The sequence below is a fragment of the Castor canadensis genome, chromosome 6, assembly GCF_047511655.1.
Source record: "Castor canadensis chromosome 6, mCasCan1.hap1v2, whole genome shotgun sequence".
Lineage (NCBI taxonomy): Eukaryota > Metazoa > Chordata > Mammalia > Rodentia > Castoridae > Castor > Castor canadensis.
The window spans coordinates 40204024-40217330 of NC_133391.1; the positions used below are offsets into that span (position 1 = coordinate 40204024).

General features: G+C 52.3%; 1 protein-coding gene across 3 annotated transcripts in view; it reads right to left on the bottom strand.

Annotated features, from left to right (window-relative positions):
- Positions 1–13307, bottom strand: part of Tspan9 (tetraspanin 9) — a 184200-nt gene that overhangs the window by 73989 nt on the left and 96904 nt on the right. For 2 of the 3 annotated variants that reach the window (XM_074076266.1, XM_074076267.1), the window contains one exon: positions 5711–5790. In XM_074076266.1, coding sequence (XP_073932367.1) covers positions 5711–5773 — 63 coding nt within the window. In that variant the 5' untranslated portion in view covers positions 5774–5790. Of the gene's footprint in view, positions 1–5710; positions 6637–13307 lie in introns of those variants that run through there. The other variant, XM_020184176.2, reaches the window with a different exon arrangement.

Here is a 13307-nt window from a genome sequence, read left to right on the forward strand (position 1 = left end):
ACAACAGCTTGCAGTCTGAGTAACACAGCAAGACCTGCCCCCATGGTCACCTCCAGAGAAACAAGCCAGCCCTTTCCTAGGGCCTGGAGACACACCCAAGAGCATCCCCAAGCAGAGATTGTGACTGACTTGCTCTGTCTCTCCCCACTCTTCTTGCCTGGACCCCGTCTCACCTAATCAGCAAGCTCCTATTTATCCTTCAAAATCCAAGTGCCACTTACTCCACTTGGATATCTCTGTCGTGTCTCTATTAAGCAGTATTAATTACTCAATTAAGTAGCTCTATTAAGCATCCATCACTCAGAACTGTAATTATCTGTCTGTGTGTCTGACTCCTCCATGGAACTCTGAGTGGCAAAATGTCTTAGCTTGCAGTGGGTTCTCAATAAATGCACACAGTACACACTGGCCACAGAGTGTCCATTAGTCCTTTCAGTAGAAGAAAACAGAGAAACCAAATGAGTCACTGACTCTTTTATTCAAGCTAAGGGGGAACAGGGGAAGACCAAGAAGCTCTTTTTTCACTTCTTTTCCTTTCTTTTGGGAAGCAGTATTTCAAAGAATCAGAGAACAGCCATATGGGGGTGGAGAGAAGAAAGGACAAGTCAAGTCTGATCACCAAGGTGCTGGGTCCACATCTGCGGCTGCCTACCCCAGCAGGCTAGGGAAATGGATGCCCCCTCCCACGATGACCCCTTTCCTGGCAGCCCTGTGTTCAAATGCTGAGCACAGGACAGTCCAGATGACCTCTCCATTCCACAACTTCCTGGCCTGAGAAAACTGATCTTCCCTGTGTGAGCTCAGTCGGCCCCTGTCCTCACCAACTGGAGGCTCCTGTGCACACAGCGGGCATTCAGCAAATAGTTGTGGCGTGAGTGAATGAACTCAATTGAGGCCCCTACACCCTAGTAAGTCACAGAAGACCTAGCCACAGAGCTTGCCGCCAAGTTCAGCCAAGGGCGGCCAAGCATATGGGGTAGAAGCAGAAGAGGGCAAGGCCTTCTGACTCAGGAAAGAGGCCGCCAGTGTTTCCTGTGCTCTTGAGTCAGGCCATGATGCAGGGCCTCAGGTAGACAGAGTTGCCCACCCTATTTCAGCAGAGACTTTGTCTTCTCTCCCCTCCTCCTCCCCACTCCCTCTTGATTGACACCAATGCTGGCTCTGACATGGTTTAAAAATAGATATTAAGACAAGGAAGTTTAATTTTTAATGCTTTAGAAAGGAAGTGAACACAGAGCTGGCATTCTCTCATGGCCACATTCCAGGGGTCTCTTGGGGTATCTGCCAGGCTCTTCAGCCTGTCCCCTTGCCCCCTAAGCACAGCCAGGCCTGAACCCCTCTGAAATCTGCTTGCACCAGCCCCCATCCCCACCCCGGGAAGTCAGCCTGCATCCCTCACCCTGAGCATGCTGGGAAGCCCCTAAATGACTCTCGCTGCCTGGTTCACATGATCTCCTCCGTGTGGAGTCTACATGAGGCCAGGAGAGGCCATGCCCAACCTGAGCTCCCTGCTAGGTCCCCTTAAGCCCACTCATCATCAGAAGGCACCCTACAGGCTCCCTGGAACACCCCAGGCTGTTCAACACTGACTGTGGCACATCCCAGTCAAAAACCTACAGAGCCACAGCAAGGTGTCCAAGTCAACACAGGACATATTCACCACCATAGCCAGAGAGCCCTGGCCACACTGCCAGCACCCAAAGGCAGCCAGCAGTCTGAGAGGGCCTGACCCCACTTCAGGCAGGTAATGAGGGCTCCCACCCAGCACTCTGCCCATGGCAGCCCCATGCCAACCTTTCCCCTGCTCCTCCAGGCACACTGAACACCATCTCCTCTGCTAATTGGCTTTTATTAAGAGTTATCCACAAGGAATAGACTTTCCAATGGGCCAGAATGTCAACGCTCTGCCAACTGTGATTTAAAGTGACGGAACAGCTCTGCTGGCAAGCATGAAAAATGACCATTATCCTGCATGGTAATTATGCCAGCAACCCACCTTGTCTCTCCCTATCAGACAGCAACTTGATTTGGGTTAGGAAGGGCTAGGCTAGGATCATGATTTGCTGTCCTGAGAAAAGGCCACCGGGCCTAGCACTCAAGGTCCTCCTTTGGCACACCCCAACACATGCACTTCTCTCTTTTTTGTTTTTTTCTTTTTGATCTTCATGCACTTCTCTCAAAGTAGGCTCTGAGCCTCCTTTACCCTCATAGAGACACTGAGATTTACTTAATCTCTACCTGGAATGCTCTACCAGGCAGCCCTGGGAGGACCCAGAGATGAGGCAAGCTGAGGGAAGTGTCCCAAACAGTTTCACTGCGGGGAAAAATCACTGGAGTGTGTTAAATGGTGATAGACAGGCCCCTCAGTCTAGTGAAACTTCTGTCCCAATTCAGGCTTCCTATTCCTGTCCACCAAGAAGCCAGCATTGTGCTTGGTCCTGAGAATCAGGATGGAGGGTGCAGGATACGAAAAGGAGAGGGACTGGCTAAGGAATGACCACTGATGCCCCCTCCTCTACTCTCACCATCCACGTGAAGCCTGCAGAAATGCAGCCCTTCTGGGGACCCCCAAGCTCCCACAGTGCACCAGGCTGCCAGCGGGGCTAGCATTGTCTGGCTGAAGTCAGCGTGCCAGGAGCAGACCTGGACCCCCATCAGCAGGCAGGCACCCAGCAGCCTGTGGGGCACCTGCCCTTTTCTTAGTAACGAGGAGAAGGAGTACAGGCTGCGCAGCTCCACCTTCCGTCCTGCCCCCAGTGACGTCACCCAGTCCCTCACCAATACCGACACCCTTGAAGCTCCACCCAGTGCAAGGAAGCAGGCGCTGGCATGTCAGCCTTAAGGGGCTGCAGTGTAAGTCTGCTGCACCTCTCCTCTACTCCGGGAATCCTCCTCATGCACTCCCAGCAGACGGGGGTGTGGCAGCAGCCCTGGATTTGGAGGAGTCCCAGGTGGGCTCCAGATCTATGGAAGAGCTCTGCTTATTGATTAGCGGTCTCAAGTTCAACTCTAATGCCTCAGAAAAGCCTCCTTTTGGGATCTGAGCCATGAGACTAAAACAAGTGATGGCTACATAACTCTTAACAATTGCTCCTGATCTTGTCTCCATGAGCTGGGCTACACCCTCCCTTATTCCCACCACCTCCCTCACCCTGTCCTGTGTCCCTCACCCAGTGTGCACAGAGCAGCATCAGAGGCCTCCAGGGACCTTGCTGCATCCACACCCACCAACCTTTGATGCTTTCTCCTCTCATTCTGCTCCCTCCCCCACATCAGGCCAAGGAGCACCTGTCTAGAGGAATCCTCATCTGACTGACCCACCATCCCCAAATCCTGGCTAAAGTCCTGCTACACCCACTCCTCCACTTCCCAACAAATACTGACACACTCTTACACATACAAGTGTCCATTTCTCTTCTGCTACTTCCCATCCTTCCTAAGACCTATGTTTATTTCATCACCTCATTTACTGCTAGCTTAAAAGAACTGGAGTTTTGAGGCTGGGTTTTTCCCAACTCCTATCTTATCATGGGAACTCTGAAAATATTAGGTAATCAGAAAAGTCAGGGAGCAAGAGAGAACAAATCGTTGCCTGGTAAGAGTGTAGTAGGTACATTCTAATTAGGACAAGACAGCAAGTTCTCTCACTACAGACCACAAAGGAAGGCCACTTCAACAAGTAGCTCATTAACTGCTGCCAAGCTTTTAAGAGAAGATAGAACAAGTCCCTTGTCACCGCACAGCTAAGGTGCTAGGAGAGCCTTTATTATAGGCAAGTTTGATATCTAACTTCTCATCCCTAATAAGTGGGACCTGGGAATCTCTGTCACAAAATATCACTTTGCAGATTCCTCTCTCCAGCCCTCCATTCATTCACTTGCAAACATATCATAAGTTCCTACTATGTGCAGGGCATAGGCCACTGTGCTACCCTGCAAGGAAGCCAAACTGGAATCATCCTGAAGGTACCACAAGCAGTTATGCCATGTGTGGCCAGCAGGTGGCAGAGTTGGGGTGGGGAGGAGCCAGCACAGCTGAGTTCCCACTCAGCTGAGTTACTGGCCAAAGGCTCAGAGCATCCCCACAGGATCTTAATAATAAGTGCTAACAGATGCCAGGTGGGTCAAAACAGAAAGGTACATTAAGACTGGAAAACGACAGAGAAGGAAGCAGTGAACAACCAAAAGGACAGCATTCACATGGACCAAAAGCACCAAGGAACCTCACACCCGGAGGATTTGGCTGGCACAGACGTAGAACGAGAATGCACTGGACCACAGGCAGCAACAAAGTCATTCTTGACATTCCAGTGGCCCTTTCCACCAGAAAAGGAATTCGAGTATCTGTCCTAGCTGCCAAAAAAACCCTAAACATATGACAGGTAACATCCTAATCACAGTTGCTGGAGGTCCCAGCCCTCCGAGAAATCCAGGAAACCCAACTCAAGTTGTCTCAGAAGAGTCTCTTCAGAAAAGAAAGAGGTACATTCAGGTGGCTCCCTCATTCCAGGATGTCACGGAGTTAACGACAAGGACGGGGAGGAAGACCATCACAACAGCCCCCGTGGCCTGGAGAGGAAGCCCAGTCCCTAAGCCATACAGTGAGTTGCCCAAGGTCACATGAGAAGCTCATGCAGAACAGAGATCCAGGCTTCTTTCTTTGAAGCCAGGAGCTTTTCCTTCTTTGGGAAAGGTCACCCCCTCCACATACACATCCCCAAAATTTTTAAGTTAAAGTGGGTCACTCCACACAAAAGCTGAATGCCAGAACACACTGCTTCTATCCAACCCCTCTGGCATTGACTTTCTCCTGGCCCAGAGCTCCTCCCTTGGCCATGCATGGGGCAGCTGGCAGCCTCCAGTGGGCAGGACAGGCCCTGGGGCCGAGCCAAACATCTGTGCTGACCAGTCTAAGCTTTGGTAAAGAAAAGCCGAGGTAGCAGTTAATGGTGAAAGGAGCAGTGAGAGACAAACTTAACAAGTTTTCATCCAATTTCCCTAACTAGTATTTCTTGTGCATACACAACCTCCAGAATCCCACAGTGGACAGAGGACAATTCCAAGCTGCCCCATCCACAGATACTTTCTCTAGAAAATCATCACTCACTTAGGACAGGGGCACAACGACTGTCTCCCTTTGTCCCTTCTAGTCCCTGGGGTTCTCTGCCCAGTCCACTGCAATCCCTCAAAAGCAGCAACCAGTCACCCATGGCAGCATGCCCCCCCAGCCCTCCCTTCCCCCAACAACTTGGGACCTGTCCGCTTCCTCCTGCTCCTTTTCCTGGGATACACTGCAAGGAGTGGGAAGCTGTGACCTCTACACTCCCCAACCCTAATTCATAAAATGCTGCAGATTTGAGTTCTTGTTCATTTCCAAGAACAAACTTGGAAAACCATGCCTAACATCAGCACAGTGTTAAAAAAAATTCTGACCCCACACTCACTGCTGCTTCGCGGTAGATTTTCTTATGGGGGAAGGAGGTGAGAGTAAACTTTGTCAGCCTCCTAGAAGCAGAGCAAGTTTAACCTCCATTCAGCCACGGAGGAGAGGGAGAAAGGAAGAGAAAGATGCATGAAGGAGAAGTACGCTTTCATTAAAAAAAAAAAAAAAAGTACTTACCATGTTGTTCAGAGAGGGGAGCGATGCAGCACGGAGGGAGACAGCATTTACAGAAGGGAAAGCGAGCAGGAGGACAGGGCAAAGGACTTACCCAGAATATCAAATTGAAGAGGAACAGCATGTACTTCAAACAGCAGAGGCAGCCCCTGGCCATGCTGCACTTCTTAAACTCTAGGAGGAACACAAAGGACAGGTCCAGGTAAAACACCACGTACTTGCTGCCTTTGGGTGCATTGTACTTGTCGGTCTTAACGCCAGCCTCGGCGTGGCTCTGCCCCCGGGAGCCTGCCGTGCCGTAGAAGGCGCCGGCGGTAAAACCGCGGCCAAAAGGGCGGCTGGAGGTGGATGGCTTTGCAAAGTCTGAGTCCTTGCTGTCCAAAGATGGACTCCTGTGAATCGAAGAATCCTCGCTACTCGACTTCTCCATGCTCGCGACGTTCCCGGGGGGCGCGAGGGGCGGGGGGCATCGCTCCCAGAGTGGGACAGAGGGGGCGCCCAAGTCGGGCGCGGCGGGCGGCCCGGTGGAGCCTTGCACGCCCCTCTCTGCACTGGGGCGCTCTCCGGGACGAACACCGCGCTCGGAGACGGCTGCCTATAGGACGGTGCCCGGCTCCCTCCCGGCCGGCTGGCCCGAGAGGGCTCTGCGGCACTGCGCAGCTCTATGTGCGCTCGAGAACGCTCTCTGGGAGCCGGTTCGCCTGCGTAACTTGGCGTCTTTTGGGAAGCTGCAATTTGATTTCTCTTTCCCGGGAGGCAGCTGGATTCGCGGCTGCACCGGCTGCCCCACGCGAGGTCGAAGGGCGCCCGGGATCCAGGCTCCGTAGACACCTCTCCCTGCCCAGCCCAGACCCAGCGCGGAGCCCGACCACTTTGCGGCCGCTCCACCTCCTCTTGCTTAGCGACTTTGCGAAGCTGCTGCCAACCCTGGACTGCCGGGCTCACGACAGGCAGTGCCTAGGGATCCGCCGCAGCCGCAACCGCTGGGCTTTCCCTGCGAAATCCCAGCCCCGGCTCCAGACTCCGAAATCGCCTAGAGCCCCCTTCACCGCCACCCCCAACCCGCCCTCGGCCCCGCCCCCTGCTTTGTATTTGACCAATGGGCGTGCAGCCTTCTCAGCAGTTGGGGGTACCTCCCCCCTCCCCAATGACACAATATCTTTAATAGGATTAGCGTTCTGCTGTGTGCCTATACAAGTGCACCGAACCCTGCTAAATGTCAAGGGCTCTGTGGCTGGGGTGAAGCAGAACCTTCATAGGAAAGCGCTGGCCTCTTTTACACAAGAAAGGGCAGAGAGAGGAGAGGGATGGCTGGAGGTACGAACGACCCAAGGAAGCCAGAGGATAGGTCAGGAGAGGATTGGAAAGGAAAGAAGCGGAGCCACTGGCAAGCTGGCCGCCACCCCCGGGCTGGAGGCACATGGTCTCCCAGCTGTACCTTCACACATGAGACACACACACACATCATGCTTTTGCACTTGTGGGGCTGGCTATAGGGAGAAGGGACCGCAGTGGGAGAGCGAGGTGTGGGAAACCGCCTGGGGGCCTCCGCGGGCGCGCCGCCCTCCCCGCCCTCTCTGCACGCATGCACGCATGGCTCCGCGAGGCTCCTGCAGCTGCGCGAACCCCTGCCCCTGCGTTCGCGTGTGGGACGCCGCCGCGCTGCCGGCCTGGAGCAGGACTGGAAGGTGCAGGTGGCTCAAGTGGGGTCCTGCCTATGCCAATAGCGAAATGATGTGGGAGCTATAGGTCACAAGATATGAAGAGTGCATTCGAGGCAGGTCAAAGGAACAGGCGGAAGGCGCTGGCCCGGGGCTTCGGAACATCCAGAGATGCCCTTTATTCTCTGGTATAGCACTGAGATGAGGGAAATTTCCTTCAGTCTTGGACAGAAGTCTGCATTGCCAACCTGAAACCCACAGTTTTCTAACGATAAAGACCATAAGTTTTGGAGGTCCATCATCCCTGTACCTTAACCAGAGAGTGCTGAGACTACCCAAGAGCAGAAGCTAAGTTTTACTGGGCTCTGTAACTCCAGCGCTTAAGTCGGGGCTTGACCTCTAGGAGGCGCTCCACATCGATGGCTGGGTGGAAGAATCCATGCCCTACCTGGGGCTGGGTGTGAACTGTCCGCCCAGATGCATCCGCACCCTATGTGTGTGCTAAGCACCAGGGGAGCTAGCCCTTGAGAACATAGATGTAAGACGTTTTGCTCCGTGCCTCCAGGCACCACAGGCTAGTTGGGAAGACAGGGATGTATTAATCACCAAGGCAGAGTAGATGGACAGAACAGAGCTGCCATAACTGGTCATGGCTGGGGGGAAGAGGGGACATGAATTCCAACCAGAGGGACTTCTAACCCCTCATCAGTCTGCTGGGGTGACGTGACCCTGGGCTGGCAGGTCTGCACCCTGGAAGGTTCCCGAAGGTCCCCATCCCAGAGGTGAGAGCTCTGACATTCTGCGTGCAGCTGGGCTTCTTAAAAGGAACCTGCGGTAGTTTGACTCTTCCGGGTCCCTTCCCGACTCAGGCAGGGAGCCCAGCAACAAAACCTAGTGTGAACTGCCGCCACCAGCAACCTCTCTTTCGCTAGGACACTGCGATCCTGGGGATGCTCTCCACAAATAAAGGGGCAGATAGATGTCTAGCTGGCTCCTACGTGATCAGCAGGATTCCTGACCCGAATGGCTAACACCTTTTGTCCTCAGCCTCCTCGCCTGCTCCCACTTCACTCTCATATCACTTCTGATGTAGGGGGACATCGCTTACCAGCTGGGCTGGGAGTCTGGAGTGTTGCTCTTCGCTGGCAGTGCTTCCTAGCTGTGGGATCAAGGGCAAGGTAGTCTGCCTTTCTGCCTGGCATTTCCTCCTGTCAGTATGGCAATCAGGAGCCCTGCAGGTGTTGTGAGTGTGAAGGGATCTGCCAGGGGTGAGACAGTCTGAGGAGGATGAGCACTGAACACATGGAGGTGCTGTTATGTCTGAAGGGAACTTGGTGTTACCAAGGGCCCTCTCAGGCTTGCCTCCTCTACTTTCTCATTGTTTCCATCTCTCTTCTCCCCAGATCACACCTGGTCCAGTCAGAACAGTCTCTCCACGTCCCCGGACTGCTCCACCTTCATGTCTGAGCAAAAATGAATGTGTGCCACTAACAGAAGCTTGAGGGCCAGGGGCCAGGAGCAAGGGAGACAACAGGCAGGTAAGAGAAGAAGAGGCTGTTCAAGGTCACAGCTCTGCTCCCTCCTGGTCACACTTGTCAGTTTTTAAACAGAGCGTCAGTGAAGTCCCACTTGGACACCCAGTTTAGTCACTATCAGAATAATAACAGCAACAGCAATTGATAAGTCCTTGTATTCCCCAGGGACCCAGCTTTCCTCACAGTAACTCATTTAATTCTCATGACAGTTCCACAAGGTAAGTGTGGTTATTCTTTTATTTCACAGAAAAGGAAATGGTGTGATTTCCAAGCCTATGTACTGTATTCTCTTGAATTCTAAACATACTTCCTGCCCTTGGGAATCTTTCAATCTAACAGAATCTTAAAGCACAATGAGAACCTGAAATACCATGCCCTGATGCAAGGCCCTTGTGTACAAGGACCTGAATAAGGGGCAAAAAGGGAGAGACGTGGCTGGGCAGTGCCTCTGGGGTAGTAATCAGCAAAAGTGAGTCACCACGGTGATATCTGAGTGGCCTATGAGAGAGTTGAAGAGCTGGGGATGCAGGAGAATGGAATGTGGAAGACAAGGAGTTTGTCCAGTCTTAGGAAAAGGGCAGCTTTAGTCTGCCCCATGAGCAAACCATCTGTTGGTGACAAGTGGTTCACTGTGGACAGGTCCCTGAACAAAAACCACTGAGGGGCTCTGTGAGCATGCGACAAGGCAGACCTGCTTTGCTCCCCACACTGCCACCAACACTTTTTTAAGCAACAAAAGAAAAAAAAGTGAAGCAAGTACAGAATTCTCAAAGGGGAAAAAGAAAAGCAAATGTGTGAAATCAACATGCCGCATGCCTGTGACTGACAAGAGGAAGATGTGGGCTTCGGAGTAAATGTCAAGCGCTCCATGCCTCTCCTGGAATTTCCCAGGCTTCAGTGTGAGGCAGGGCTTCTCTCCCTCACCCCTGGCAATTGGAACCCAGGAGCCAGCTCAGTTCCCCCTTCTGACCTGTGCTCCTATTCCTGTAGTGACAATGCATGCAGCAGTATGACATCTTAGACCTCTAAGCTTCAACTAAGACAACCTCATCCACAAAACCAGGGCACACAATGAGGGGCACACTGTTAAGGGGACCAGGGCACTTTCTCTTCTGGACAGAGTGAGAATGTGGCTGATCCCTCCTTCTCAGCACTTCCTGTATACTGCAGTGACACCACCCCCCTGCCTTTGCTCTTCTCACTGGGCTTGGTCATTTCATCCACCCACACACACACCAGTGCCTGTCACAGTGACCACCACATGGCAGGAATTTAGGAAAAAGGAAGACCACCCCATCCAAGCCTACATTCTTCTGAAGGACAGCCTGACAGCCCCAAGTTTGTTCCCCAAAGGATGGGACCCAAGCCAGAGATCTGTGGAGTTGTTCCTGGAAAGGAGGCCGTCCCAGGCCATCAGACTCTGATAAGGGAGTCCAGCAAATTTAAATGCCTAGCAGGTAATGGAATGTAAATGTTATGAAATCAACTGATTTGCTTACAGCCATATCCCCAGCACATATATCCCACCGTAGACAGACAGACAGCTGGACAAATAAGCAAACAGAGAGTCATTCTGGAGGAAGAGCCTAGAAAAACAGGCAATGAAAAAATGGGAAGTCTGAGACAGGGGCAAGACAGGGGACAAGGCTGTTCCACGGCCTCAGCCCCTGCTAGGTGGGCCAGGCCTGTGGGCAGAGCTCTAAGGACAGGGCAGGCAGAGGCACCTGTGTCCAACTGAGTCACATCTCAAAGCCCAAGAGCAAAGCTGCACCTTGCTAGAGTCAGCCCTTGTCAGAGGTCTGGCTGCTGAGAAAGCATGGCTTATGCAGCCACCTATGTGTTGGCACCCCACCTGTGACAGGTGAGCATACTGGCCAGAGCAGGGCGCCTTTGGACAGTGAGCTTGGCTCTGAAGAAGCAAGGCCACAGCTATGGACCAGCCATGACTCTCCTGACCCAGCCAGGGAGACCATGAGGAGCCAAGTGGAGGAGGGCACAGACTATAACAAAAACAACCTCAGCCCCTGAAACCATCTCACACCACATGCTAGTGTGTCATCAGGCTCAGATTCACCCACTGACCAGGTCCACACCCACCATCCAGCTCAATCTCACAGAGAAGTTCTGGTTAAAGACTGCAATGAAACCCTCTGGGCTTTGGAACATGGATCAGGATTGAGTCACCCACCTGCTGGGTAACTACTGTGTATCTCAGTTTCTCCAACTAAACAATGGAGACAATAATGCACACCTCCCAAGCAGCACATAAAACACATAGAGACTCACAGGTATGAATGTAATGCATTCAGCACAAGTCTAGGCCATGACCAGTGTCCAGTGCATTGAGGCACCATGATTGTTATCTACAACAGTAATTAATACAGTAAATAGGGCCCCAATTCATGTCTAGTTACAATGTGACTGACAAAAGAAACAAGGCAACCCATAATCAACACTTAATACCCTGATGGCTCCTATACAGGTTGCAGGCCTCAGCTCCTCCTCTCCCATTGCTAGTATTTACCTGGCCCTCACCTGTCTTCTGAACTCCAAGCACACAGGCCCAGCTCCTGCCTGTCCTCCCCCATGGCTGTCACAGGCAGCTTCATTTTACATGCTCCAGAGACTGCTCCAAGCAAACACAAGTCCTAGCTACTGTACCTCCCCCACCTCTCAACATCCCACAGACACTGCCTGCCCCCTCCACCGTCACTCACTCAGGCCAGCAGAGCCCTCAGCAGAGCACTTTCATGCCACACTGCAGCCCATATCTCATTCTCACTCCTACTCTCCCCCACAGTGGTTTCCTTCTCTACTAAGACTCCAATTGTGTGTGTGTGTGTGTGTGTGTGTGTGCATGCACACATGTGCGTTTGCCTAGTTTTCTAGAACAATCAAAACTGTTAAAACTATCTTGAAGGCCCAGCCAATGGACACTGCCACTTTGCCTCCTCATCAGGCTCCAGGGAACTCTCTGAGCTTCACCCATCCTCTGAGCCTGTCATGCTGTTCCCACTGCCTGGACTCTTCCCAGCCAACTGCCTGGCTTTGATCTACTCCTCCCTGAGCTCAGGAACCCTTCACAAAGGTCTTTTCTAGGTTTCTGCATCGCCTACTGTCAAAACAAAAGCTCCCTCCTTACCGTTAAATGTCCTCAAAGCACAATTTACCTTTTTCTCCATAGCACTCATCTCAGTTTGAAAGTATGTGTTTCTCTGAGTGACAATTTACTGTCTGATTCTCCTACTAGACCATTAGTCCCACAGCAGCAAGGACTGGCCTGCCATTCTCACAATTAATACTCAGCACCTGGCACCATGTCTGACCCAGAGGACAGCCCAGAAGTATTCAATGAACAAAGGCACAGGAGCTCAAAGGAGGTATGCGCAGGGCAGGCCCAAGTTATGGGCTGTGTGGTCACCTCTGAGCACCTAAGGAGTAAAGCCTCGGGATGCTAATTACCTGTGTGACCTCCATCTCCTCAACTATAAGACATGAGGGTTTTATCATTTAAAGCTGGCTCTCTAAGGATCCTCAGGCCAGGCTGACATGGGCCTGGCTTAGGTCTCAGAGGTGGGCAGGATGTCGGAGGAAGAGCACCCTGTGAGGGGAGGGCTGAGCAAGGCACAGTGCTGCAGAAGGCCCAGCATGTCTGAGAAGACTACCCAGGAAGCTACACAGAAAGCAGCCTATAAGAAAGGTCGGGCTGGAGCACAGATGGCCCCAATGCCAGCCAAGAGCCCATACACCTGTCCTCTCCTGTCATCAGCTCCACCCCACCACAATGAAACCACACCAAACTCTTCCCCCACCTCATGGCCTTTGCACTGGCTATTCCCTTGCCTGAAACTCCCTTTCCCTGACACCACAGTCCAATGGCCATGGCCATGGCCTCCTCTGTGGGATCGCCATGGAACACTAGTTACACCCCAAGTTCAACTCATCCTAATGCCACCTGTTCCCTGACCTCCCCAAACCTGCCTGTGAGCTGTTTGAGAGCAAGGACTGCTTATCATCTTTGTCTTCCTGGCACCCAGCCCTGTGCCTAGGCACCCCATACCTGGGATCTCTCTGCTGGATGCATGAATAACACAGTGAGGATCTTTGTGGGAGTGTGGAGTAAGGTGAAAGCAGCTCTTTAGAAAATGAGCTCCAGGCCAGTAGCTCATGCCTGTAATCCAGCTACTCCAGAGGTAAAGATCAGGAGAACTGAAGTTTGAGACAAGCCCAGGCAAAAAAGTTATCCAGACCCCATTCCAACCAGTAAGCAGGGTACAGTGGTGTGTACCTGTGATCTCAGCTACATGGGAGTGTGCAAGTAGGAGGATCAAACTTTGAAGACAGTCCCAGGCAAAAATGAGAACTTACCTGAAAAATAAAGCAATTATGGCAGGGCCATGGCTTGGTAGAGCACCTGCCTAGCAAGCATGAGGCCCTGAGTTCAAACCCCAGCATTGCAAAATAAATAAATAAATAGCCCAGTGTGAAAAGGAGC